We start from the raw sequence: 27,227 nt of genomic DNA, 5'->3' as shown, positions 1-27,227 counted from the left end.
AAGAACAAGGGACGTACTTGGTTTTCCACATAAAGTCCCTTTAAAACATAATTTGTCAAATGATTGCATGCATGAACTTATACCAGTTCAAGTGTGAGACACACGGCAGTCAACTGCACATTCTTGAGGAGCTTGTATAACGTAGCAGATAACAGATATAGTTTAAAAATGTGAATATTTGTTTTCTACATCAATTTTTTTATAAATGAACTTACTGCACTGAGAAGGTCCGCGTTAGCCTTTGCTTGTCTGAAAAGAGGTTCGTCCTTTGTGATGGTGTACTGGTGCAGCATCTGCTCTGTGTTTGCTTTGTAGGCCAACTGAAAAGTCACATAGATTAGTATATACTGCAAGAATGCACTAGAATGAATGGCGTCTCATTCCGGCTCTAAAGTGGAGACTTACATCGCTCTGCAGTTCCTGGCTTTTCTTTGCGTGCTTGATGGAGAGATCATCAGCCACCTGGGTGAACCTGATGCTGTCTGCCTTCTGACGGTATTTGGTCTGAGAGAAAAAAGCAGCCAAATAAATGGTGTGCTTGAAAGAAAACAGCAACAAACTAAAATATAAACACAAGCACATTTCCACTCACATCACTAAGCAGCTCTCCAGCTTTCTTTGCCTGAGTGATGTTGAGACATCCTTCGGTCTCCCAGCCCACTCCTTTCATCCAGTTCAAGTCTGAACGATACTGGTTCTGCAGAGAGGAACAAATGTCAAGAAAGACTTCTCCAAAAGACTTCTCTTTGCCTTTTTCTTCATGTCTCTGCATTTAAAAGAGACCCCTTAACCAAAATATCACCCTCAGGTGGCTCTCTCACCTCACTTTGGAGGGCATAAGCCTTTTTGGCCTGCTGGACCTTGATGTCATCTGCCATGACTGTGTAGTCGTGGAGCTTTGTGCGATACTCCAGGTCACTGGCGAGTGCCTGGGCCTTCTTGGCATGGCTTAGGTTGATCATGTCCAGAGGAAGGCTGTACTGGGCCTGGCTCTCTTTAGAGCCCTTCTTGTATTCAATCTGAAGTTGTAACAAAAAGCAATAGGTAACCTCTGAGGTTATACTCTGGGCTTGTGTGAGTCACACAAGTCTACACTATTACATTGCAGGTCAAGCAATTCTACTTACATCACTGCTCATCTTAGCCACTTGCAGAGAGTGCAGAGTCTTGGAGTCGCTCACGTTGACCCCCACAGCCTTCTCCTTGTTCTTCATGTAACTCTCTTTGTATTTAATCTGAAACACATGCCCGTCTGACTTGATTTCATTTGCCAGCTTTTACTTCTGATTAAAGCCACTTAGATTTTTGCTTAGATGTCTTTGCAGCAAAGAGAAGCGTGAGTTTACTTACGTCACTTGCAAGGTCTCGGGAGGCCTTGGCTGCTTTGACGCTCAGATCGTCCACACCAATTTCACAAGCTTTAAACTTTGTCTTCTCCCACTCCTCTTTATATTTAATCTGAAGAAACAGAAATGGGTTATGGCATCATAATGCCAATAACAAGATAGATCATGTGGATTGGTATTGAATTCTGGGTGCTTGCATGACGAGTGAAGGTAAGCTATTGATGCAAGTGTGAGAAGAGTAAACTTACATCGCTACACAAAGCAGCATTGGCTTTGGCTTTTTGGATTTGGGGCAGGTCTTGGGATAGTGTGTACTGATGCTTTGTCTTCTCATACCCGGCTTTGTAATTTAACTAGAGGCCACATGAATTACATGGTTAGAAAAAATAAGAAACTTATTAAGTGTTATGCATGGTGTTATACTGTTTACTTACGTTGCTGACAAGCTGAGCATTTTTCTTGGCCAAAACAATGTCAGGTGTGTCTGTCACTGACTTGTACTTCACCTGGTCAATGTGCTGCCTGTAGTTCTTCTGCAACCACAATGACAACAGCGCTGGGATGAAGTTTGCTATCTGAGAACCGACTTTACATTTGAATAATTTTTCTGATTTTAAGTGCTTTTAAAAAAAACCCTTTTAGCGTTAAAATGTCCCTTTGTCTTAATTATATTGTTGGAGGCTGTACCTCTTTCAGTGGATCCAGTTTTCTTTGGCTTTGGTAACCTGGCGTAAGATTGGCCGGGTAGTTGTATTCAGCCTGCTCCTGCTCACAGCCTTGTTTATAAGTAATCTGAGATATGCAGGACAAAACCACCACATCAATAAAATCACTCGCACAGACAGTTGACAGTTTATCATTTTCTATTTACAAATTAAACATGTAAAATTGTTTCTTTTTATCCGTGTAATATGAAATCAAATCCAACCAAGCAGATCTAATACACTGATTTGATTAAAAATAAGACTTACATCACTTGCCAGCTTCCTCGCTTTCATGGCATGCATGGTCTTCTTATCAATACCCGAGTCTTCATAGTGGCCTTTCATACCAGTAGTGTATTTCTCTTTATATTTGTTCTATAGAAAATATTTGTTTAAAAAGAAACATGTTCATGTGCTAATATCAGGTATTAATATATAAATACGTTGTTTGTAGGGTGTCAAAAAATCTACAAAATTATCAAAATATATATATTTGACATTGTTTTTGCGATTAAACTTACATCACTGGTGAACTTGGCAACCTTGGCTGCATTTTGAAACTGTGGGGTCTCACAGAAATTGATGCTGTGTCCTTTGCTGTTCTCCAAGTCTTTTTTATACTCCACCTGTTAGCAAACGTAAAAATAAAGCAGCCAAGCTGTAACATTTTTCACTGCAACCTCATTTTTCTGTTTTCCACAGTGAGAGCTGATCCTTTGTGGCACATTGGTGCCTACATGGCTAAATATACAGTAAAGTTCCTCCCACTAATCAGTCACCATCACTGACACTCCATCATCACTCGAGAGTCTCTGAGACCAACCTTTAATCTTAAACATGCTTTGCTGAGCTTAACATTAAAACCATTTCCCTATTTAACATGTCAGTCTCTTTATCATGAAAATATCACACAGGGGAAACCTCACCTTTAAACACTGGTGCTTGAAGTTATGTGATCATGGCTGTTATTGGGGCCCTCTTTTCTGCTAGCTTTATGCTTAAGTGCAAATAAAGTCACTGATCTCAACCTCTGGATGCTGTTTGAATCGTTGGAGCTATTTAAAATATTTTCATAAAATTATCTGAGAAATCTAATGCTTTGTGCTCCAGCGTGGTGAGTGAAATACCAGTATCACATTTAGTACTAATATAAAGTCTATTGATGCACCATGCTAATCACGTTTGCTAGTGTTAGCTTGTGGTGGGCAGATTAATCCAACGCTGGTATTGGTTTTGGATCGACAGTAGTGCTATATGATTGATATTTTATTTCTATCTTCTTACTTGAGTATGTAGTCCACTGAATTGGGTTAAATATTTGTTTTTTAATGCAAAAATATACCTCAGTACTCTTGTGTTCACTGTCAAATCTATAGCACAACAGAAACTGGCACAAAGTGCTTTAGAGACAGGCACATTTACATTCCAGGTCTCCAAAAAACAGTTTCCATAAGCAATAAAAAGCTGAAAAGTGTGTTTTATTGTGTAAACTAAAACTGAAAGTGATTTAGTGTTTATTAAATGTGATGATGATGATGATGATGATGATGATGATGATGATGATTCATTTTTTAAAATCATGACATGCTGCTCTTTGCTACACAAGCTGCCTTTATAGGTTAAAAAGTATCAGTGTGGGCATTGGTATCTGAAATACTTGCCCTGTATTTACTTAAAATACTTTACAATTCGCAGTATAGAGCAGCACTAGTGTTAGCTGATAACTTCTCATCCAAATATTTCTACTTTTGGATTAAAAAGCCAAAACGACTACACTCCAGGGTTTAAAATGCAACTCACTAACCATGCTATGTTCTTTATTTACAGTCTGTCATTATATCATAAACATTATTTGAAGCATAAAACAAAAAAACAAAACTGAGATAATGTGTCTGTGTGGTTTTGGTGGAAAATTAGATTCAGAATAAGAGCTAATTTCTAACACACATATTTTTAAGGCTAAGAATAGATTCTTAAAAATAAAGCGCAGTGTGAGGTAACCTTAGTTTGGCAGGATGGGCCATGACCTTGGAGGTAAGCTGTCACCTCACCACACAAGCATTTCAGAGATGCTGAAAATGCAATTCAGGAGGCTTCATGTCTGCTGGACGCTGACACAGTACACCCAATATCTCCCACTCTTAAACACACATACATACATTCACCTGAGACTGACTGTTGCTTAGACAAAAAGCTATTTGAATATTCACATTGTTCTTTCCCTACGCTCTGAATAAATCTAGACACACAAATGTATTTAGCGAAGGTTGTATGCTTCTCACGAGCCTCACCTCACTGACAATCTTGTTGATTTTTCGTGCGTTCTTCAGTGCCAGATTATCCTCAGAGGTCAGACTGTGAAAGTGTGACGTGCCCTTCATCTTGTTTAAGTCTTTCTTGTATTTTAACTGGAAAGAGATGAAAAATTACTAAACGTGTTGCAGGAGGAGAAGGACAAACAGTTTTGCTCCTGCAAGGTTGAGGAACACACACAAACAGAGTCTAATTCATTCACTGCGGATAGTTTAGAGAATGATGACATCAAGTCTCCTCATTGTTGTCCCTCGTCTGCTATTCTGCCCGGTGTTGACAAGGACACTTGATTGATGAAGCTGAAACTCTTACACACTACACTCTGCAATGTTTTGACAACATTTACTACTAGTCCACATGACTAGATGACAGATACAAGCTCCCTTTATAACTACATGCAATCCTTCCAACACCTACACAACAAAGCATCTAAATGTTAGACTCAACATATTTGGGGCTCAGGAGGTAAAGCAGGTCATCTGCTGATCGGAAGGTTTGTGATTTGATCCCTGGCTCCTCAGGTCTGCATGCCAAATATCCTTGGGCAATATACTAACCCCAGGTTACTCTCCGATTCATCCATCAGAGTGTGAATGCTAGTGAGAAAGCACTGAAGAAAGTGAATGTGGCATGTTGTATAAAGCGTTTTGAGTGCGCTGGGAGAGTAGAAAAGGGCTAAATAAGACTCAGTCCATTTACCAAGATGGACCAATTACATGTTTGTCAAAGATACTTACAGCTTTTAGAAATATTTCACTGGGTCCACAGTCAGATTGATACTTACATCACTGGCAATTTCCTGTGCCTTCTTTGCAAGGTGATAACCAGGCGTAATCATGGCGGGGAAACTGCCTTTGCCTCGCTGTTGCTCGTATTCTTCAGTATAGGCAATCTGGAAACAGGAGAGCACTTTGCTTTATTTAGTTCACTTTGAATTAAAACAAACTGATGGAACAGTGACAGTAATTTTCATACATGGCTGAAGTTCTCTGCATTTTCTTTGGCATGGACAATCTCAGTAACAGCCGCTTCAGCGCTGGCTTTCCCCTTTATCTCCTGTTCGTACATCTGACGATACTTAATCTGGTTCAGCATGAAAACAACAGCATTTACATGCATTAGTATTTACTTGCATATGTGTGTGCTGTTTTTTTTGTTTTTTGTTTTGTACTACTTACGTCACTGGCCTGCTCAGTGGCCTTCTTTGACATTTTGTATCCAGGCGTAAGGTGTGCAGGGAAACTACCTTTACCTCTCTGCTGCTCATATTCTTCTGTGTAGGCATACTGATGAAAAAGAGGTGATGCCTCATATCCATAAATATATTATTGTAAGAATATATATGTTTATAGTTGAGCAGAGCTAGTTAAAAAAAAAAAAGTCAACAATGTCTGAAGGGCTTACATCGCTAACAATTTGTCCTTGTTTCTTGGCCAGAATCACCTCAGGGGGGTCCACAAATGTTGTGTATTTGGAAACTCTTTCCTCGTGTCCTTTTTTATATTCCAGCTGAAGAGAAAGACAACAAAGCATTTTTATTTGGCCTCTTGAATTTTTGATAAACTTGCATGGATTGTTTAACAGAAAGGGAAAATCAGTGAAGTTTAATCTTTTCTGTGAGGTACAGAAAGCTAAATGAAATCCACTTACATTACTTGCTAAGGTATTTGCCTTCTTGGCAGTTTGGTAGCCCGGTGTGATCATTGCAGGGAAGCTACCCTTTGCTTTTGACTGCTCATATTCTTCTGTGTATTTGACCTGTACAAAAAAGAAGCCACAAAATCAGCCATGTGACCAACACTGTTAAAAATTGTAAGTTTTTTTTATATCAACTATTTAAATAGAATATACTCATGATACAACAACACAACAACCAGTGAGAAAAAAACGTGTACTCACATCACTGATGGTATTCTGTGCCTGGGACATTGTCACTATCTCCTGGTTGCTCACCATCCCTGAATACCAGGTCTGCTGCTGTGAGAACTCAGACTGAGACTGAAAGGCCGGTTTATATATAAAAGATAAACATGGTCAATTACAAATGTTCCTAAACCAGGCAATTATGCATCTTGCAAGGTTTTTATGAACCTGTTAAATAAGCCATGCAATTCATTTATGTGAAATCATACAAAAAATAAACAAGTGCTTACTCATGACAGACAAAAGATTTGGCTGAATTAAAATACTAAAGTAGAAGAAATTAGGAAGTTTGAAGAATAATTTGTAATTCTTCTCTCTTTTATTTGATAAAGATAAGAATTTGGGTTGAAAATTCCCTTTAAAAGGGTTCAATGGCCAGTTGCTCTCCCAGGAGCTCACCTGGCTGGCCATCTGATTGGCTAGGCAAGCCTTCTTCAGCTCCATGGATCTCGTGTCACAGTGGAAGGTGGACATAAAGCGTTCGCCATCTTCGCGATACTTCAGCTACAAGGATGGCACATGGATGACAAGCATTAAGCCAAGGCCAGCGAGCATTTGCACATGCAGACGCTGCACATGTGACTGCAGCATCCATTTTGGTAGTTGGATGCTACTAATCACCTAAAAATAAAAATATATTTTTTTTACTGCTAGTCCTAACTGGTATTGCTTTACTTAAACAGTGCCAAACATCTCTCTATTCTTGTGCTGCAGGAGAACCTGAGCTGAAAAGCTAAATGATGAAGGGATAATGTTAGAGAGCTGGTATTAATAACTAAGATGTTCCACTCAAGATGGTACAAGACCTGCCCAGAACAAACCAGAATAGAGTACTTTGTATATCATCCTAGAGTTGTAAAAACCATCCCAAACTAATCTTAGAATAGCTCTATGTCAGAGGAAGACACAGGACAGAGTGACGTCTCTAGAGCATCATCGCCTAAAGGGTATAAAGTACAATCAATAGGAATAAGAAAGCAAAAGCTGCATGTTAACCCAAGCAAGATATACACTTTTAAAATGTTCAGTGGGGTAAATCTAGACAGGGGGTTGAGGGCCACTCACGATCCGAGGTCAGCCCTCAGATCAAATGTTGAAATGTTAATTCCCACATCCCTCCAGTGGCTTAAAACAGTAGCCGAGGCGCTTGCTAGCCTACTGCTAATATAAGCATGAGAGCCTTGCGTGAACTTAGAGGCACAGACAGACTCAGACAGACAGAAACAGGTGGCTGAGCAGAGGAGAGGAAGGGATGTGAAGCTGTTTTTCCTGACATATAATTTTAGCCCGTTGAAGCATAAAGTGGGCTAAGTGGAGGGGGGTATCTAGCCCCTGTCAGGGAAACAGAAATAACCTGAGCCAGTCTCCATTCCAAACCACCTCCGTCACCACGGCCTCAGAACCACCGACCACCTCTCGTAAAGAAGGATTTAGACCTTTGTGATCCAACAGTAATGGATACAAATGCTCAGGGTCAAATCTCAAGTTTTTTACTGCCTTTTTAGACCTCGGTGTTCAGTATAAATAACAATCTTTAGAGTAGACACAGCCATAAACTGTCTTTCCTCTAGTGCCATAGACAGCAACAACAATGCCAGTGAGTCAGAGGACTGAAACATGTTGTATGGCATGCATGCTGCTGCTGTGGTTTTGCTCAGGATGTCCTCTTACCTCACTGCTGGCCTTACTTTGCTTCTTTGCGTTAATGTTGATGGGGGTCTCATAGACGCTTGTGAATGTGTTGTTCCTTGGATTGTGCCTGAAAGGATGAGATACACATATAGTTGCCAACATGGTCACACCAGGTGTAATTCACAACGTTAAAAATGGGACCCTGGCTATTGTGCAATCGTGGTTTACTAAGATGCAGTTAATTTGCCTCCTCTGTGCTTTACTCATTAAAAAAAGATTACGTTTTTATTTATTTTTATCATGTCTGGTGATTAACTACAAACGCTCAATAGGCATTGCAGTAGCATTGACTCCTACTTACACAGAGCAGTATGGCCTCTTCTTGTGGCTGACAAAGTTATTTGGAGTGAGTACCATTTTGCAGACATCACAATGAAAACATGCTTTGTGCCAATTCTGCCAAAAATGAAAGAAAGAAAAAGAAAGACAGACCATGAATCTTTAAATCCGTGTTCAGAGGAAACATGACTGGAATCTAGTTCATTAAGCAGAGAAAAAATGCTGGACAAGTAATTTCTGTTATATCTGATTAATAAGAGGCCCAGAATAACATCAGTAATCACATCACATTTTTCCACTCAATGACCGATTCTCTAAAGCTTTAATGTCACTGCTAAACTGTAAGTCTTTTTTTTGTCCAGTCTTTTAATTAAAAACAATCTTATATCCATAACCATTGTGCAGCTGTTATTAGTTTTATGGCTAACACAGACACATTTGAGAGTTCACTTTAACCCAAGAAGGCATTTATTTATAAATGCTTTAATGTATTACCTGGTCAATGCAGTTGATCTTCTCAGCTGGGTAGACCACAAACCCACACCTGGCGCAAGACTGCATGGTGAATGTTTTCCCTTCTTCTCAAAATCTCTCGGGAAAACCAATAAAACTATTGGCCAAAATGAAGTCGGGTCAGTCAGACGGACAGACGGCCCTTTAGCTGAGGAACTGGGAATCCCAGACAGTAGCGGTAGTGCGTCTCTGGTGGCTGAAAACTTAGCTCTGTGACTGTGGGACTGTGAAACTGGCTCTTACTTCACACCATGTCCCATGATGGACCACCCCCCTTCTGTGCCCCGTGCTCAAAGACTGGCCGAGTCCAGCTGTCTGTCTGCAGTGAGGGGGAAACAGAGTGACAGAGAGTTCACGTGTCAATCTATATGTGTAATGATCCTCAGTTGGACAGCTACCTCAACTTTGAGTATCTCCACATGACTAACAACATAAAACTGTGATTCCCTGTGTAATACTTTTACTTAGTCAAGTCATCAGCCATGCATGTAAACACAAAGTGTAGGCTGCTTGTTTAAGGCAAGTTTCTGTAGACTTACAAAAGATGTAAAGAATAATGACACAGGATTAATACAGACATACGAGAAAAAAATACACAAAAAGTGAATACTAAAGAAAAAGGTTAACGCAACATTAGCAAACAGCTTTTTTGACATAAAATGAGGCAATCAAGACCCTCTGAAGCTCAAAAGGGTCAGGGCTGTATTCACTGTAGGAAGACTGTCATGAGGTTGAGGTTTTTAATCTAACTGTGATAATAGGTCACATACCTTGACCTCATAGGATTTTTTTTGTGATTTTTGATAGATTAAATATGCAATAGGAGTAAATATTTAATACTTTGAAATTAATTGTTTATAGAGTATTCTTATACTTGAAGGAAATAGTTTCATATTAGGGAATTAGTCAGTTATAACATATTACTTTTCTTTGCGTGATCAGAGACGTTCGATGTTTGAGGTTATTAACTTCAGTCTATAATGTGACATTTTATCTGTGATGTCTTAAAATGCTTCTTTGATTTTCTAATGGATCAACTGTTTTAGTCTAAGATACAGTAGGACTTCTTGTGCCTTTTACAATTTCATTACAATAAGAATAGAAACAGGAGCAGAAACAGAAATACTCTGTTAGATAAAATAATTTTAAAAATAACTAAATAAGCTTGAATTACTAGCAACCAAGATACAGAAAATAACAATTAAATGACTTGTGTAATAGCCACAGATAGAATGGATCTCTTGGAGTGCTCAGAGATCCTTTGGGCCAATGAGGCTGTTGCTGTGTGTGCTGCAGTGACCAATCAGAGAGGCATGTGTCGGGTGGGATAGATTGCCCATGATGCTGAGGAGTTTCTTCAGCATCCTGCTCTCACACCTCTACTGGAGTCTGACGCTCCACTCCCAGAACTGAACCAGCCTTTTAGTTTGTTCATTCTGCTGGCATCAGCTGCTTGCACTCTGCTGCCCCAGCTCACATAGAAAACCACACTTGCCACCAGAGTAATAAACATAGACTGATATCGAAGGCTCTGAGCTTCCTTCCATTTGTAATTTAGGGCAACATTAAACAAATTAATATACATACCTGGCATAGATTATTCGCTTTATGCTGTATTATTATGTCTTCACCGGCCAGCACAGAAAAAAAGCCTTAATTTACGTTTGTGGATATAAATTTGATCAATATGCTACAGGTAAATGCTGTCACGAATATTTCTGCTCCAGAGCAACTAAAACCTTTCCCATTTGGAAGAGAAAAAAGATAAACCTTCATAAATCAATCTTGCTTTTACTGCATCCTTTATTGTTGTTGTTGTTGTTATTATTATTATTTGCAAACAACTAGTCGTTTTTCTCCTTTCAGAAAACAAGTGTGCCAAGTGTGCAGGTAGGAGGGACGCAGTGCTGTGACGCAGTTACGCAGTCGCGAGAAGTCAAACCGTACTTTCTCTTTCTTTCACAAGGAAGAAGGGACAGAAACTCAGAAGGAGACACTTTGGAGAACGAAAATAAGTCAGGTAACTTTAGTGCTACAGCAAAGTTCGCGTAACACAGTACGATTCAGCTTAACTTCACTCCTGTGTATTAATCTCTTTAGGTATACTTAAAGAAAATGAAAAGTTTATTTATGTATTTTTAGCTAAGTCGCTTTTCTGCTACATGCTAACCAGACATGAAGCTAACAAGTCAAGTTGAATGCCTCAATGTGACAAAGTGTTAATAAAAGCAGTCTAAATTTTGCTAGCTGTCCGTTTTCAAACCGTTGAGGTGGGACTGAAGAAGATTAAGGAAGTGAGGCAAACTTGTCTCAAAATAACGCCAACGTGTGGTTAGTTTACACCTAATGTAAGGAAAGCAGTAGGTTAAGTAAACCATAACGTTATGTTCGATTTGTGTGCTAGAAGAAGATGGCTGGATACGCCGGTGAACCCTCTGAACTTGGAGAGGGTGGGGGAGATGGGCCGGTGACAGACGAAACAGACGCCAAGCCTGACCGCAAAGGGAGATTTCTGCTATTTGGGAGGTGACTTCCTTTTTATTGCTTCTAAACATGAAAACCAGTTAACCTTCGAGGGAAAAAAAGGTCATAAGTTTGGGCCCTAAAAATAAACTCAGTATAACGCAAATAATCTACGTACTGTAATAATATAGGTATTAAGCTGTGGGTTTTGCTTTCATTATTATTCCCTCACTCATTTACAAGGTGTGTGTTCATTTACTGTGGTTGTATCAAGATAAGGTACATGTACTGGACACTTTGTTAGGTACACCATACTAGTACTGGATTGGACCTTTTTTTTTCCCTTCAGAAGTGCTTTAATTATGGAAAGGTGCTTGAAACCTCCCTCAGAGATTTTGGTCCATATTGACATGACAGCATCACACAGCTGTGTAGGAGATTTGTTGGCTGCACATCCATAGTGGGACTCTCACTCTGCCGCATCCCAAAGGTGGACTGAGATCTTGGGGATCATCTCAAGTTCAAGAAACCAGTTTGAAATTATCTGGATTTGTGACACAGCACGTAATTGTGCTGCAAGAAGCCGTCAGGAGGTTATACTGCAAGCATAAAGGGATGGTTAACATCCCTCAGATAGGCTGTAGTGTTGAAGAAATGTTAAGCTGGTGAGCCAGTGTGAAGGTGAGAGATGCTCTTCTACCTAAATTGATTGTTACGAATGTTATCAGCTTGACGGAGTCTGGCTGACCTCATCTAACCTCGCTGGATAGTTTCTCTTTTTTTGGACCTTCCTCTCTAAACCCCAGAGACTGTCGTGTGACAAGATCTCAGTAGATCAGTAGTTGAAATACTCGGACCGTCCCATCTGCTACCAGTAACCATGCCACATTTAGTCACTTAAGTCACCTTTCTTCCCCGTTCTGATGCTCAGTTTTGAACTTTAGCAGATCATCTTGACCATGTCTACATTCATAAATGCACTGAGTTCCTGCCATGTGATCGGTTGATTAGATGTTTGCAATAACAAGCAATTGAGCAGATGTACCTAATGAGGTGGCTGGTGAGTGTGTAGTTTTTAAACCATCCTATCATCTGTAGCATAATCTATGTCTGTTTTAATTTGCTTATATTTTTCTGGGGATATTGTCACCTGTTATGATTTGTTTGTGTTGGATGTGCAAACTTTCTTTTCTTTTTTTTCATGGTTCTTCCACATCTGTATATGCCCCACAGATCTTACAGTACACACGTCATAACACATAAACATAGCAAGCAAGCTCGCACTTTGCATAAAATTAAAAAGAAGGTTTTTACAGAATAGAATAACAAAAGTTATAACAAAACTCTGTTTCTGACTGCTTCAGTATTCCTGTAGATACTATTAGAATTGGTTTGCAAGTAATTTGTGGCTCGTCTTTTTATTTCAATGGTAGTCTTCTGTTGAAATTTGCTTTATTATTCTCTAATTTAGAAAAGAAATTAAACCCAAAGTGTATTGATTTAAATTACTCAGACATGTATTTGCTCATTTTCTCAAGTAAAACTATTGTGGTGATTAAACCACTTCCACATAGGATTTGTGTCCACAACCACACAGTTATTTTTGGACCACACACAGCCGAGCACTCTCAGTAAGATCCTGGATTCAGTATCTGAAGGTGACTGTGGTTTCACAGCTAATCAAAACCTAAAAAAGTAGACTGTAAAAATACCCTTGATTTTACACAGCGACCTGGTTTTGAATAGCCCAATTAAGGCAATGGGTCACAGAACATGAAATCAATCTTAAGTCTAATTCAGGGACAGGGGTCAGTCCTCAAGTGGCTTCTCAAAATTAGACCATAGCTGAGGCCAAAATCATTCAAAATGTGCATTCATTATATTATGGAGTGTGGGCCTTTTAACAATATGCAAATTTGTTTTGTAAACTGATCACTGACACAAAGAGCTGTTTATTCCAGTCTTACTCACAAGGTGGCACTCTGGACCTTTTTAATGGAGAAGTATAAAGTACGGCAGCTGTGTTTTCCCTCAGACACTGGTAATCAAGCAAAAAGGCTCTGCGCTCCGTCTGGAATTTAGATTCTTACCCAAAAATATCAAGATAGCAAGCAATAGAAGATGTAAAAAATACTATATTAAGGAATTATTAATGAAATTCACATTCATTTATTAATCATTTGTAGTGTGCTTTGGTGTTCATCAAAGGAATATCTTCTTGGAAAGAAATATTTTCTTTATTTACTTATTTATTTAGTTGCCTTTTGTCACAAGTGTAGATAACAAGTATGAAAATCCATACAGGTAGATTCTGTACCTGTCAGCAGAGGAGCTACTTGTTGCCCTGTCTGACCTCAGCAGGGAGAGCGAGGCACAGGGGCCATGTGTGAATAGGCCTTTAGAAAGCACTGGTGTGATGGTGAGGTTGCTGACTCAGGGGCCTCACAGTGCGCCGCCCCAGTCAGGTCTCCATCCAGAACAGAGAGCATGTCAGTATCCTAGCACACAACCAAAAATTACGCTTCCAGGTTTGGAGAAACTTGTTTTTTTGTGAGGGAACAAAAGACACAAGACGAAAGCAACGCATTTCAGATGCAGAGTGGCGTAGCGCTTAATGACGAACCCAGGTAAGACAGACGCAACGGCCTCCTATTCCGCTCGACTGTCTTCCTGCTGTACCTGCAGTGCCCAGGGTCTCAGCTCTTTGCACAGCCTCGTGCAGTTGTTTGGTACAGTTGGCACAATTTGGAAGTGGGAGGGGGCTAGAAAAAGTTCTGGATCACATGTTTTTTTTGTTTGTTTTTTTCTAATATGGCTGGGCAGCCTGTGAGTGAGCACGCAACACTGTTGGTACACATTGCTGTGCATTGTTCCCATGCTTGAGTAAGCTGTTGACTAGGCTCTTCTGGAAAAAGCCTTGATTTTGTGAGTCCCTAATGGGTCACTGTTGGCTAAGCTATCTGGATGGATATTGTAAAGAATGGAAATATGACAGGTGTGTGAGAATTACCACTCGTGGAGGATTTCTTCTTGCTCAGTATAGATTGCTGTTTTTATGATTTTTTTTTTTCCAATTATCTGCGTTAAACAAAAATGTTCTAGTTTCTCCTTAAATCTTCCTTTGGATTTCTGCAACCAACTTTGGCCGTGACTTTAATGCCTTATTTGGAAATGTATGTACCCTTTGGTTTCTAAGTAAGTAGTTCGTGTTGTTTTCAGTTTAATGTGTGTTACTTGTTTTGAAAATTTTACTTAAGGATCATTCATTTGTAGTATTTTTTTGTATTTAAATAGACATCTCAGCTGCAGGAAATTTTAACTGAGAGAAATTTGACAAACTGTTTTAGCTGTGCAATATAATATAACTGTTTTTTTATTGTCATTGTATAAAAGCAGGAAGAATAAGGATGGCCAGACGCGGGAGCAGGACTACTCTTCTGAAAGCCATTACAGAATTGTTTCACCAACATTCCAGTATAAGATGAGCCACCGGCGAGTGGGAAAGTGCATCATCATCAATAACAAAAACTTTGATGAAAAGACGGGTATAGCAAACCTTACTCAAACGTATAAATTCAGTTTGGCTCAGTGTTATTGCATATTGAGTTTGTAATGTAAGCGTTCTTTTTTGACAGGGATGAATGTACGCAACGGCACGGATCGAGACGCAGGCGAGCTTTACAAGTGCTTCAAGAACCTGGGCTTTGATGTCATTCTTTACAACGATCAGACATGTGAGAAGATGGAGCGTCTTCTCCGAGAGGGTAAGTCATGTCATATAGATAACGAGACTTTTCTCTTTTTTTTTTACATTTTTCTTTTTGTTGTGATGGTGTTTCATATTTAATATTTAGATCCAAATGTAGGCATATATTTTCTTTTGTAAGCCACTGTAGTTGACGGAAGGGTTAGCAGCACAAAGGGTATTATTTAGTTACATATAGTTATATACTAGTAATCTGGTGCCTTTTAATGTGTAAAACAGGGAGGCCTTTGGTCATATACACCCTCTTTGATCTTTTGTGGGCCCGCGAAATGAAACTTCCTTCTCTGTCATTGTACAGATATTTAACTACACATTTAGTCACTTAGATATTTTTATATTAGAAAAATGAGCACAAGTTCAACATTGCGTGTATGTTTTTCAACATGACAAAGAAATGCTGCTTTAGTAGATGAAAGAAATGTGTCAGTATGAGTCTTAAATTGTAAGAAGCAAATGTGTAAAATTACAGAAATCTATTATTTACTTACTTAAGTGAAATATGAATGGTGATAGGGAGATCTCTATCAGTAGGAAAACCTGTAAAAAGTACAAAACTTGTGCTCTCCTTCACATTTTTCAAAGCCATCCAGTAGAGCTGTTCAATATAATGATATCGGATGACGATATGAAAATGTCTATCGTTTCATTTTACGCTATCGTTTGTTTTGTGGTGTCGCAAAATAAACCGTTTACGGCAATATTTTTTCATCGTTTTGATGGTCACTGTAGTGGTTTTATTAATTTCCTAAAGTTCTCACTTTCTCTTATATTTAAAATAACCACACTACGGATGGACAAGCCACTATTTTTACGCGTTGTCATTAGCAACGTGTGGCGCCACCATCCTTTGTTTATTTTCCACATAAACCTTTCACAATAAAGCTGAAGATCCTGTTGAGATTTTTCAAAATAAACTGAAATGATGACAAACTAAAGGACCTGTCAAAACAAAGTGAGGAACTTATTTTTAAACGAGGGGCCACCTCTGTTGCATGGACATGGTTTGGTTATGAAAAGTCTGACACGGACCAGAAAACTGTACTATGCAAATTATACAGGAAACCAGTCCCCACCTCACACTCAAACAAGGCTCTTCTACCTCCTATGCTAGAATCATGTGAAAGAGTACGGAGAACGTTTATGTCAGGTGCTCAAAATAAACCTTGGACTTAAACGTTAAAACAGGCTTTTCTCAGCAGCACGCCGTGTAATAAATACTCATAAAGAAAATGCCTAAAAATGTATAGTTTCATGCATTGGTCAAAACACTCGACTCCAGTTACACGACACCCAGCTGAAAACACTTCACGTAAGCTGAGTTGCCTGAGATTCACATAATTTACAGAAAATGTAACATTTTTCTGATATATATCGTTGTCAGGACGATAAATGTCTTATATTGGGATATGAGATTTTTGGTCATATCGCACAGTCCTACCATTAAAGTCTTCCTTGGCCTGATTCTGCCTTATGTTAGACATCCCTGTTGTAAAATGACCAAGATGTGCAAGTTTAAATTAATAATTCTTGTTTCTTAACAACCACCACTGGTATAAAAGTAACACATCCTACTACTAAATTTAGCCAGATGTGTCTCTAATCAAAGTAACTGGAAGTCCAATAACCAGGTTTTATGATCATAAGACTATATGAACCTGTCATGTCAGTGATGCTGATAAATTTCTTCTTATAACAAAGGGCTCACTGGCATATTAAATATTTTGATGGGCTGCATTATAAATCATTCTTTATCAGTTAAATATATAACTTAGCTGAAATCTCAAATTCACGCTAAATAAACTTCAGACGTAACTATTAGGGACTGACTTTATTCATTGATCTAGACAGGTTTAACAAGGCCTGAGTCGAGCTAGGAGTTCAGTGTTTGTTTGTTTGTGTGTGTGGTTCAGCCTCGGAAGAAGACCACAGTGACAGCTCGTGTTTCGCCTGCATCCTGCTGAGCCACGGCGAGGAAGGAATGATCTACGGCACAGACGGAGCCATGCCCATCAAAACGATGACCTCGCTGTTCAGGGGGGACAAGTGCAAAAGCTTAGTGGGAAAGCCAAAACTCTTCTTCATCCAGGTGTGCATGGTTCATACTTGATTGTGTGACTAAAGTCTTTTATTGTAACAATAGCAGTGTTAAGTTACAGATTTGTGTGAACTTCTATTTGCTACTTTTCACCCAAATGGGCAGTTTGAACAGTTCTTTGCTGTGGAAATAGGTGAATTTGGCTTATCTCAGCTTTTAAAAACAGTTAATTTTGAATTGCTTCACCAGGTCATCGATGAGAAAACTACTCAGGATCACAATGAAATGTCATTTCATTTACTTCACCAGGCTTGTAGGGGTTCAGAATTTGATGATGGTATACAGACAGATTCAGGTCCACCAAATGATGCCCTGGAGACAGATGCAAATCCAAGACATAAGATCCCCGTAGAGGCTGATTTCCTCTTTGCCTACTCCACTGTACCAGGTAAACCTGAAATCCCAGTTTAAACAACATATTTTTCCTTACAGTAAAATACAATTGGTATATATATAAGTGGAGAAGCATTTCCTGAAGAGTTTAGTTTGACTGATTTCTAGTTTCATTGCTCACTAATGATGCTTATTTTCCAGGATATTACTCATGGAGGAATCCTGGGCGTGGCTCCTGGTTTGTACAGGCGCTCTGCAACGTCCTGAACGAGTTTGGAAAACAGCTGGAGATAATGCAGATCCTGACACGGGTCAATTACATGGTGGCCACCAGCTTTGAGTCCTGGTCTGAAGACCGCCGCTTCAGTGAGAAGAAGCAGATTCCCTGTGTGGTCTCTATGCTGACAAAAGAACTGTATTTCAACTGACTGCCGATCCACCTGACTGTACTGTAATGGTGACACAGACTGACCGACTGACTAACTAGACTGACTAGACTAGACTGTTTCAGGTACTGATTAAGCAGTCAAAGCATTCAGGGATGATTCAGGCCTGGCAGGACGCTTCATATTTCATGCACATATGACATTTTGCATGTGGACTTGGGGCCGAAAAGCACTACATGAGAAACAAAAACATTACAGTGGCACATGGCGTTCATGTGTTGATAGTGAAACTTCTTCCTCTTCTTCACATTCTTCCACTTCTTCAGAATAATGGTGTCACATTTGATCTGATCTTCGTTGACAGGCGTTGTGAAATATCCATGTTATTCTACCAGCCCAGAAAATTTGCTGCCAGGTTTTGTGGGTTTATAGAATCGTCTATACGTCACACCATTTCCAGCATTTGCAGTAGATGTTTGAAGGGACTGAACCCTATGAACACGGGCAAGCAAGGATGGGCAAAAGTTGGCTTTTGGTATTATACGACTCCCAGTGGAAAGACATTTTGTCATTTTGACTGATCTAATATGATTTGAAAAACTAAATTAAGCCCCTTTTAAGATTCATTAGGCAGTTTATAGAAATCTTCAGTAGGAAACTGAAATGAGTGATTACTAGAACTTTGATTGCTGTAGGAGTGTTGAGGGACCTGCCTTCATTACAGACCCTGTGCAATGAATTGTTAAAGAGAAAAATGCCTTTTAAAATGACTTAGATCATTTTCAGCTACCTGTATTTTAAAGTTTCTACTGTCAATTGTCAGAAAAAGAGACAAAAGAAAAGACAAACAGATCAGAAACATGTCAACCCTCTTGCCAAAGGCTTCTTGTCTCAGCCTTCCTAGCAAGTTTTAGTTTGTAGCAGAAAGCTGGTATCCTCAGGTTCTTTAATGTCCACGAAGTGGGTAAATGTCATGTTAATTTCATATCCATAGTGGTTAGGAAGATGTGATTGTTTGCTGTGTAATGATTAGTTCAGTGAGGTTTTGGGTCAAGTGCATAGCATAGAGTCCGCCCTATTTAAACTCAAATAAGTTAATCTATGCACCATTATGCAGTCAAAAAACTGTAATGGATTCTGCTTGTTATCTTTAGAGTTCTTCTTCAATATTTTTACTAAAGAATGAAATAAATGCTGTATGATTATAACACTAGATAGACAAAAGAATGTCCAAAGCTGTGTTGTAAATTTGTAAATATCATAGTCTTAACTTGAACTCAGGTTAAGACTATGTGCCTTAAGCACAAATGCCAAATCATTTTACTCAGTACATTTATGTTCTCTGCTTATACACTACACAGTAGTAAACTATCAGTCTCATACCAAATCTCTTTTATTCATTTTTTTAAACTGTTGCTATGCTTTCCTTATGCAATTAGGACATATAACCACCACAAGAGCTCATGACCAAGACACCAAAGACCCTAAACTCCCCCAGTTAGGGTATTAACTTGTCCCAGACCTGAAGTGGGCTCTGTACCATTTAAAAGCATGGCCTCTGACTTAGAGGGGCTGATTCTCATTCCCATCACTTCACACTTGAGGGGTCGAGTGTGAAGTGATAGGTCACTCTACGGGTCGCTCTGCATTCCTGCCCTTAAAGATAGGTGGAGTAGAGCCACCACCTCTTCATATAGCAAGGAACCAGTTGCCCGGGGCAAACCCAGGACTCTGGGGAGATTACATCTCTTGGCTGGTTTGGGAACAACTTCGTGTCTCCCAGATGAGCTGGAAGAGGTGGTGGGATGAGGGAAGCCTGGGTTTTCTGCTTAGAATGCTACCCCTGCAATCTGAACTCTGATAGGCGGCAGAGAATGGATGGATGGTACAGACAAATTTCTAAACAATTTAATGAATTAATTAATTTGTTTCAACTTAAACAAAGTTTGTTTCTGCAGATAATGTGTTATTGAGTGTTTTTAATTACAAAGGCAGCTATTACTGACATTCTGAACATACACACTCCACATGTCCACAATCTCGCTTTTTCTAAAAGGTTTTTACCATAATTCATATAACTGCATGTCTCAGTACCTTAGAGGGGGAAGTTCAGCAGTTGGTTTCATTTTGTTTTAGCTTTTTTATGCTTTTTTAATTAAATAAATATATTTTATTATTATTTTTTTTTTAATCAGGATGGTATTCCCCATCCGTGTCCATTGTACCCACAAGTGTTAAATCTTCTCAACACATGGATCTGTGATGAGCGATGTAGTGCCTAACCTGTGCCAAAAGGAGTTTTTGCTCCGCTTATTGTGGAATGGAGTTGAAAAAGGGGGAAAATGTGTTTAGGGGTAGAAATTTTAAATGCTTTCAGGTTTTAAATGCTGTTGTCCTCAGGAATATATTTGAAAAGATTTGGGAAAATGAATGACTGAATTCATGATTTATTTCTTTTTTATTTGGGGCAATACATTATTTAAACAACTTCAAAATAAAGAAATGCTCATGTAAACAGTTCATTGTATTAAACTTACACACTTTATAATGTAGTGAAGTCTGTATCATTTGTCTTGCACATTTGTAAACAGACCCCATTGAAAACATTGTTTTTTGGTAGGATGGTGCTTACATACATACAAACATATTATGAAGTCACTGGGTATTTTTAAATGTTTCCATGTGTTTCACTCAGTGCTCACCTAAAATTTGTACTTGTATTGGTAAAAACATTCCAGGATCAGAATGGATATTAAAGTTTTTAAAAACATTTCTCTCATTGTCATCTTAAAAACATTAATTTTTTTTTTTAGGTCGTGAATGTCAAACCATAAGACCTGCAGACCAGCAGTGCCCTAGCAAAGTCTAATCTGGCTCACTGAATGGGTTTACTGTATAAGCTGTGAAAAGCACAGAGAAGGAGGGGCTCATTTTTGGAGCTTTTGTATTTCCCGCTAGGAAGCATGACTTATGTTGTGATAATAGTTGTTCACTTTGCTCATTTCAACCAAGCCAAAGATCTGAATCACCTTACTGATAACATCATGCCTGTGGCATCCTATAATGAGATTTTTACCGTAAGTCAATCTATGCTGGAACATCTCTTTGAATTATGAAAACAGTTGGTTAAAAAGCGGATGAACTACTAATATCATATTTTCTGTAAGACAACTCGGGTGATTTTTTTTTTCTACTATTTTCAGGTTTGCATGTGTGTGTTTAGTCCATGAACTAAAATCTGCAATAAAAATGAAAATAAACTCTTAACACTGATGTATTAATCATTCAAACCTAAAAATAAAATAAAAATCATTTAAACTGTAAATGCAGTAAAACCATACCTGGATAGAAAAACACACAATGGAACACTATCAGTCATGGATTGGCCTCCCCAGAGCCTGGATGTGAAAGTTATTGAACCAATGTGGGATCATCTTGATAGAGAACGGAAAAAAAGACAGCTAAGACCCTAAGAAGACCTCTGAACGTCCTTCAGGAAACCTGGATAATGATTCCTTTAGAGCAGCTGAAGAAATAATGAGAGCATAAGAAAGCTTGCTTAAGAAAGTTGAGGCTTTATTGAAAAATCAAGGTGTTTCAAATATTGACTTTCAAGCTTATTAGAGTTGAACAAACTTCCACTTTTCCTTTGCCGACTTAATTTTACCATGTATGTTTGCATGTTTCGATAAATTGTTGCACTAATTGTTTAATTGTTGTTTCAATAATCCTATTACATCACATACTGGTTATACATACCAAAGCTTATTTAACTCTAAAGATATGTAAGCTCTGGTATGCATACACGTGAATGATGGTAAACAACATGTGCAGTAAATCTAAAACAGAAATGCTTTAAAAATTACTTCATACTAACATAGACTTGCTTGTAATCAGGGCTGCGGTGCTGTATCAACAAAGTAAACAAAGCAAACGACTCACTACCGGTACTAGTCCATAGCCCGGGGGTTGGGGACAGGAAAGGACAGAGCAGGCTGTACCTGCTGTGGAGGCTTAGGTCGTTTGGAGTGAACGGCCCACTCCTAAAGACCTTCTATGACTCTGTGGTGGCCTCTGACATTTTTTACAGTGTGGTCTGCTGGGGCGGCAGCATCTCTGCAGGGGACAGAATGAGATTGAACAGGCTGATCCGATGGGCCAGCTCTGTTCTAGGATGCCCTCTGGACCCAGTGGAGGTGGGGAGTGACAGGAGAATGGTGACTAAGCTGTCATCCCTGCTGGAGAACATCTCCCACCCCGTCCAGGAGACTGTGACAGCACTGAGCAGCTCTTTCAGTGGCAGGCTGCAGCACCCACGATGTGGGACGGAGAGATTTCGCAGGCCTTTCCTCCCCACTGCTGTCAGACTCTACAACATGGTGTCTGCAGAGGCCCACAGATGTGCAGACAGACACACACACACACATCCCATACACATTTGTAACTGCCTCCCTTTCTCCTTGATGTGCAATGGCACATGTTTATCTCATTCTATTCTATTGTTTTTCTCTTCTTTCTCTTAAGTTTTCACTGTTCGTGTACCAAAAATTTCCCACGTGTGGGACTAATAAAGGTTTATCTTATCTTTTCTTATTTCTGGGTAAACTCATAGCTTGCAACATCTTTTCAGTGACAGGATCGTAAGATCTGATGAACAACAATAGACTGATGTAAGACTTAGAAGCTGTTTAATCTTGAAGTCATCCATTTCAGTCAGGTCTGGATCAGCCAGTTTCAGTGTCTTAGAAATTCCAATTTCACACAAAAGAAAGAGATTAAAGAAGTAATGAAAAGCTAAAGAGGTGTTTTTAATATCTGTCAATCAAAGTTCTAACCAGAGGTTTCTGCTTTGAGGTTTAATCTAAACACTGGATCTTGTTAGTCAACTAAGAATCGATTTGTCATTCCACTGCACCAGGAAATGCTCCATTTGTTTTCAGTAAGGAAAAACAGGCTGTGCAGTAAATAAAGTGGCTCAAGGTACTGGTAAACGCCACAACTTGATTTTCAGGGTATTCTCCCCTTTCGGTATTTCCCCCAAAATATGTTTGGTATGTCTGGGCACTCTACTCTGTTAAAATATTGTACTGTAGGTACCTATTGTGTCACATGTGAGTAATATATACCTCACACAAAGAGGTTTTGAAGCAAGCTGTTACCTCAGAAAATGTGACTGTTTCTAGATCCTGTTAAAGATATATCAAAGAACATATGATAATGCTATTTAATGCCAGTGAGAGAGATATACATTGAAATTCAATGGCACAAGCTGGGCTCTTTACTTTATGTCTACCTGAATATTACTTTCCTCAGCAGTGATGTTGACCAGTTTCTAGCTCCTCTGTGGCCTCGGGCCATCTACAATTCACTTTGCGTCATCCTGTCTCTTGTTTATTTGATCCTTTCCTGTTCTAGTCTTTATCTGAAGTTAAAGTGGCCAAGGATTTAACACCTGAGCAGATTACAATTTCAAGAACAAGTGTAGTGAAATGTCTTGGATAGAAATCAAACTGTAGGCAGAGCTTTGTTTTCAGGCATGCCAGGCACTAAATCGGTCACAGTGATAAATGTTTGTGCAAGAAAAGGAGGCCAGTTCAAAAGTTCATAACATAGTGTAACATCAAAGAAAAGACACTAGAATGAGGATTTATTTAGTTGTTTATTTATTTTTGGTGTGAAGAAGAAAAACATTATTAAACAAAACATTGTTAAAATGTTTCACTTGCAAATATCTTTGTGCTGAAAACTAAACTGTCAATGTATTAATCAAATACCTAATCTAATATTTTTAAAATGATTTTTAATTCTAAATTTCTAATCTAAGTGCACCTCTCCATGAATTGCACCATTTGCTTCCCCAGTTGACAGCAGGAGGTTAGCTAGCAGGGGCACCTCGCCTCGGGAAGGGTCTCCCAAGGCAATCTTGTCCTGTGTGAGGAGCCAAAAGCAAGAATGATTCATAACAGCTCTATAAATACATAAACAACCCAGAAACCTTGCCATTAATAGGGACACCAGGTCCCTGCCCTGGAACAATACCTGGAAGAAGTGGCCTTTGGTGAGTCTCTGGTGCCTGCCTGGGCTGACTCTCTTGTAAGCCCATTACTTGCAGAGGGAGCTGCTGAGTCGTTGAGTGCTTTTAGATGAGATGACACTCAAAGTCAGAGGCCTTGGTAGGCTGATTCCTAACTATTAAAATTAGCTTTAAGGATATTGTGTATAGCTTGAGAAATTAATATAGACTGGTCCATCAAACTTTACAGCACAGCTTCTTGGATCAGCTTCCTGTTTTGGCTGAGAGGGGTGGTTGGGGGTCTGACTGTTGCGTATGTATTCTTTGTTTATTTTTCCTAAAGAAGGGAGATTTGATAATGCTTTCCAACTTCGAGTAGATGAACTTTCCGAGCCTCTGTGGAAAGGTCTCTGGGAGGGAACTTGGATGTTTGCCCGGCCAGTCTGTATGTGGGTTATGAGTATTAGAGGTGATCACTGTACAGCCTTTGTGAAAGCATGAAATGATCCATGGTGGCTGTTAATCTCCTCCAGAGTTGTCCTTTGTCAAGACTTCTGTTCAGAAGTTGTTAGGTTGTTGTTTGGTATTTGGCATGATGATACAAATGGTTTGGATGAAAATTGCTGTTTTTTGATTATATATACAAAATCAAATTCTTCCTATTTTCATTTTTTTAAACTACACTACTGACCAAGTTCAGGTGGGTTCAGCATATGAAAGCAGTCCACTAGTGCAGATAAATAGCAACAAATGCAAACAAAATTATAAACTAATCCCAGATGTCAATCAGTATTTGTATTGTATTCTTTTTACTGAGACCCAAACACTTAAAAGTTAAAGAGAACAATAGACATACTGTTATTTCCACCTGCATGGCTGCCAGTTACTGGCCGCTATGCCTCTCTTTGCCACTGCAGGTGCTGCTGATGTTTCAAAAGCATTTTCTGAAATACATACAGGCAGAAAATATGAAGAAAATTAAAAGAAAGAGTTCAAGAACTCCAGGTAAAAGAGGTCCAAACACCATGAAATGAATCAAAGTCATTGAAAAGTCTTCTTGAAAAGTGGACGCGCCCTATGTCAGCTGTGCCCTTCCCACCAACTTTGCTAATACAGAAGTACAGTACTTACAGAAGTGCTACTAAAACCTCACTAACCAGAGGCAGCACAACCACAAGGGCTCTTATTGCCCCCCCCAAACTGATGTAAATGCTTTCTTGTCAAAGAAGGGGAGGCTTGGGTTAATATATGTCACCTACTGCCTCTACTGTACTAGTGCCTTAAAAACTTTGAACACAAGAAGTTTTCTGGCGAAGATGGTCAAATAGACAGCTAAACTGTCAGATTTTCTGAAGAGTTATTCCATGTCCTACTAAACATGAAGCCCCTAGGAGCTCTATTAATACCAGCCTGACACTGGCCTTGATGCATGTGTGAGAGTACTTGTGACCCACATGCACATTTGAAGTAGTTTGTGAAGTTTTTGAAACATGGACAGTGCCTAATTATTTATATATCAAGTGCACACATGAGTGCCTGCTGCCAGAAAAAATTCAATTCATCCTGTTAATACCTGTTTAAAAAATTCTTGCCATGACCCAGGACCTTCATGCCAGGTACAAATGGCTCGTGCCCTATGGCAGCTGGGATTGGCTCCAGCCCATCCATTCATCCACCAACTCAAATTCTTATAGTTTAATCATAGCAACAAATTTTCATAAAAACTACATTTATTTGAGCTTTCTGTAAACAAAACAAACTGATGATGGCTCTGTATATTAAGTGTACATGTGGTTCCCTGGACTGCAGCAGAGTAAAACTTCTATTTCGTTAACTAGTCCAATAAATCATACTGGGTGTTAGGATGATAATCTGAGTCACATAAGCATTATGTTATTGATTACATAGTGACAGCTGCTTTGTGCACATTTCATCCAGTCAGCAAACAAGTTATTATGAAGATTATATGTTGACATAAGTCCCATTAAGTTTTTATTTTTTGATTACATAGATAAATTGTTTATCATGTTGTTGATGGGGTAATTATCAGGAAATCCAATAATCCCAATAATCAATTTTTTATTCAATGACAGAGCTAGATGGACAGATTGTGGGGAATTCCTTATGTTTTGCATTAATGCATTAAAATGTCTCCCTATGACAGCTGGGATAGGCTCCAGCGCTCCCCCGCGACCCTGAAAAGGACAAGCGGGAGCAGATGGATGGATGGATGGATGCATTAAAATGTTTCCAAGACTGTCACTGCAACAATCACAGGCCATTATTTATTTTTTTCTGCTGCTTTCTATTTAAAAAGTGTCAGGCTTTTCTCAAATCAGGTCAGGGCGCTGCTTCTCTTAGCTGTCTGTATGTGTTCGTATGTGTCTGTGATTCCTCCTGGAGGAGAAACACCTTCATTCCCATCCAGACCATTGCCCTTGCAGGCATCGGTCTCAAGGGATTGAGGGATAAGGGTCTGATTCGGTCTTATAATGCTGGGAAATGTTGATTTGCTATTTAACAGATGCAGCCCCCTTGACCTAAATGAACCTCACTCCAGCAATTAACATGAGACATCATAGGAAACATCTGCAAAGTCTGCAACACACATCTGGCCCTGCTAAGCTACATAACATTAAACATGTTAACAACACAAAAGCCATATTAAACACAGACTACTTTAGGCCCGGAAGTAGGATTCGTCACGTCATCACTTAACAATCGGATAGCTTAATGATTACAGGACATCAGACTACTTGTTCTTATTGTGTAATTATAAAGAAGTATCATACAGAAATAAATAACCTGAAGTTTCAACAAAAACATTCAACATTCACACTTTCCCTCATTCACAGTAGTGCTGTCCCACACTACAAATTTTGTTATTGATCCAATAACAAGTAAAGGGTTAGGGTTAGGGGTTAAGTTGCTCTGCATGTGTGTATGGTCAGAAGGGGGCCTATTTCAATAAAGACTTAATCAATCTTAATCAATGTGACCTGTTAGGGCTTTTATGCATTTTGCATCATGTTTAAGATAACTGGATTCACTAGGAAAAAAAGATTTGTGGGTATTGGCAAAATAGAAAAAAAAAGCCACCTCAGCTGGCTCCTTTCGATGTGGAGCATCAGCCACATAGCAGGGCTACTCTGAGCCCCTCCCGGATGGCCGAACTTCTCACCCTATCTCCAAGGGAGAAGCCAGCCACCCTTCGGAGGAAGCTCATTTCTGCCGCTTGCCACTGCCAAGACTGGCAATAGCTGTAATGCTTTGAGCATATCTTCTTGGAATCGCCTCTTCCGAGAAGGTGCACTTGAAGTTGTCACTCCAGTAACCAGAAATTCCAGTTCATATTAGATTTTTCCGGTCACTGTAAGAGATAAAAAACAAAAAAACAACCT

General features: G+C 39.2%; 2 protein-coding genes across 14 annotated transcripts in view; one reads left to right on the top strand and one right to left on the bottom strand.

The window, feature by feature from the left end:
* The window catches only part of nrap (nebulin-related anchoring protein), a 30,606-nt gene extending 21,599 nt beyond the window's left edge, over positions 1–9,007 (bottom strand). The window contains exons 1-22 of one of the 3 annotated variants that reach the window (XM_076887511.1): positions 8,753–9,006; positions 8,280–8,374; positions 7,958–8,045; positions 6,686–6,790; positions 6,263–6,361; positions 6,014–6,121; positions 5,768–5,872; positions 5,542–5,649; positions 5,339–5,446; positions 5,148–5,255; positions 4,342–4,458; positions 2,572–2,676; positions 2,318–2,425; positions 2,034–2,138; positions 1,781–1,879; positions 1,595–1,699; positions 1,351–1,458; positions 1,128–1,235; positions 822–1,019; positions 593–697; positions 406–504; positions 216–320 (exon numbers count right to left, since the gene is read on the bottom strand). In XM_076887511.1, the coding sequence (XP_076743626.1) occupies positions 216–320; positions 406–504; positions 593–697; positions 822–1,019; positions 1,128–1,235; positions 1,351–1,458; positions 1,595–1,699; positions 1,781–1,879; positions 2,034–2,138; positions 2,318–2,425; positions 2,572–2,676; positions 4,342–4,458; positions 5,148–5,255; positions 5,339–5,446; positions 5,542–5,649; positions 5,768–5,872; positions 6,014–6,121; positions 6,263–6,361; positions 6,686–6,790; positions 7,958–8,045; positions 8,280–8,374; positions 8,753–8,818 (2,352 nt within the window). In that variant the 5' untranslated portion in view covers positions 8,819–9,006. Of the gene's footprint in view, positions 1–215; positions 321–405; positions 505–592; positions 698–821; positions 1,020–1,127; positions 1,236–1,350; positions 1,459–1,594; positions 1,700–1,780; positions 1,880–2,033; positions 2,139–2,317; positions 2,426–2,571; positions 2,677–4,341; positions 4,459–5,147; positions 5,256–5,338; positions 5,447–5,541; positions 5,650–5,767; positions 5,873–6,013; positions 6,122–6,262; positions 6,362–6,685; positions 6,791–7,957; positions 8,046–8,279; positions 8,375–8,752 lie in introns of all 3 variants that reach the window. The other 2 variants (XM_076887513.1, XM_076887512.1) reach the window with 2 other exon arrangements.
* A 1,676-nt stretch (positions 9,008–10,683) lies between these two features.
* casp7 (caspase 7, apoptosis-related cysteine peptidase) lies at positions 10,684–20,583 on the top strand. 11 transcript variants are annotated; one of them, XM_023153827.2, is made up of 7 exons: positions 10,684–10,790; positions 11,178–11,296; positions 14,627–14,778; positions 14,869–14,997; positions 16,910–17,085; positions 17,284–17,482; positions 17,629–20,583. In XM_023153827.2, the coding sequence occupies exons 2-7, from the start codon at positions 11,181–11,183 to the stop codon at positions 17,853–17,855; spliced, it is 999 nt and encodes a 332-aa protein (XP_023009595.1). In that variant the 5' UTR covers positions 10,684–10,790; positions 11,178–11,180; the 3' UTR covers positions 17,856–20,583. The 11 variants fall into 11 exon arrangements, with proteins under 11 accessions (XP_023009595.1, XP_023009597.1, XP_023009596.1 ...); XM_023153829.2 differs by having other exon boundaries at positions 10,685–10,790; positions 11,175–11,296; positions 14,630–14,778; positions 17,344–17,482; XM_023153828.2 differs by having other exon boundaries at positions 10,685–10,790; positions 11,175–11,296; positions 14,630–14,778.
* The last annotated feature ends 6,644 nt before the right edge of the window (positions 20,584–27,227 follow it).

This window comes from Maylandia zebra, linkage group LG8, assembly GCF_041146795.1.
Source record: "Maylandia zebra isolate NMK-2024a linkage group LG8, Mzebra_GT3a, whole genome shotgun sequence".
Lineage (NCBI taxonomy): Eukaryota > Metazoa > Chordata > Actinopteri > Cichliformes > Cichlidae > Maylandia > Maylandia zebra.
The sequence above is the reverse complement of the archived record's forward strand: the minus strand, read 5'-3'. Positions and strand labels throughout refer to the sequence as shown.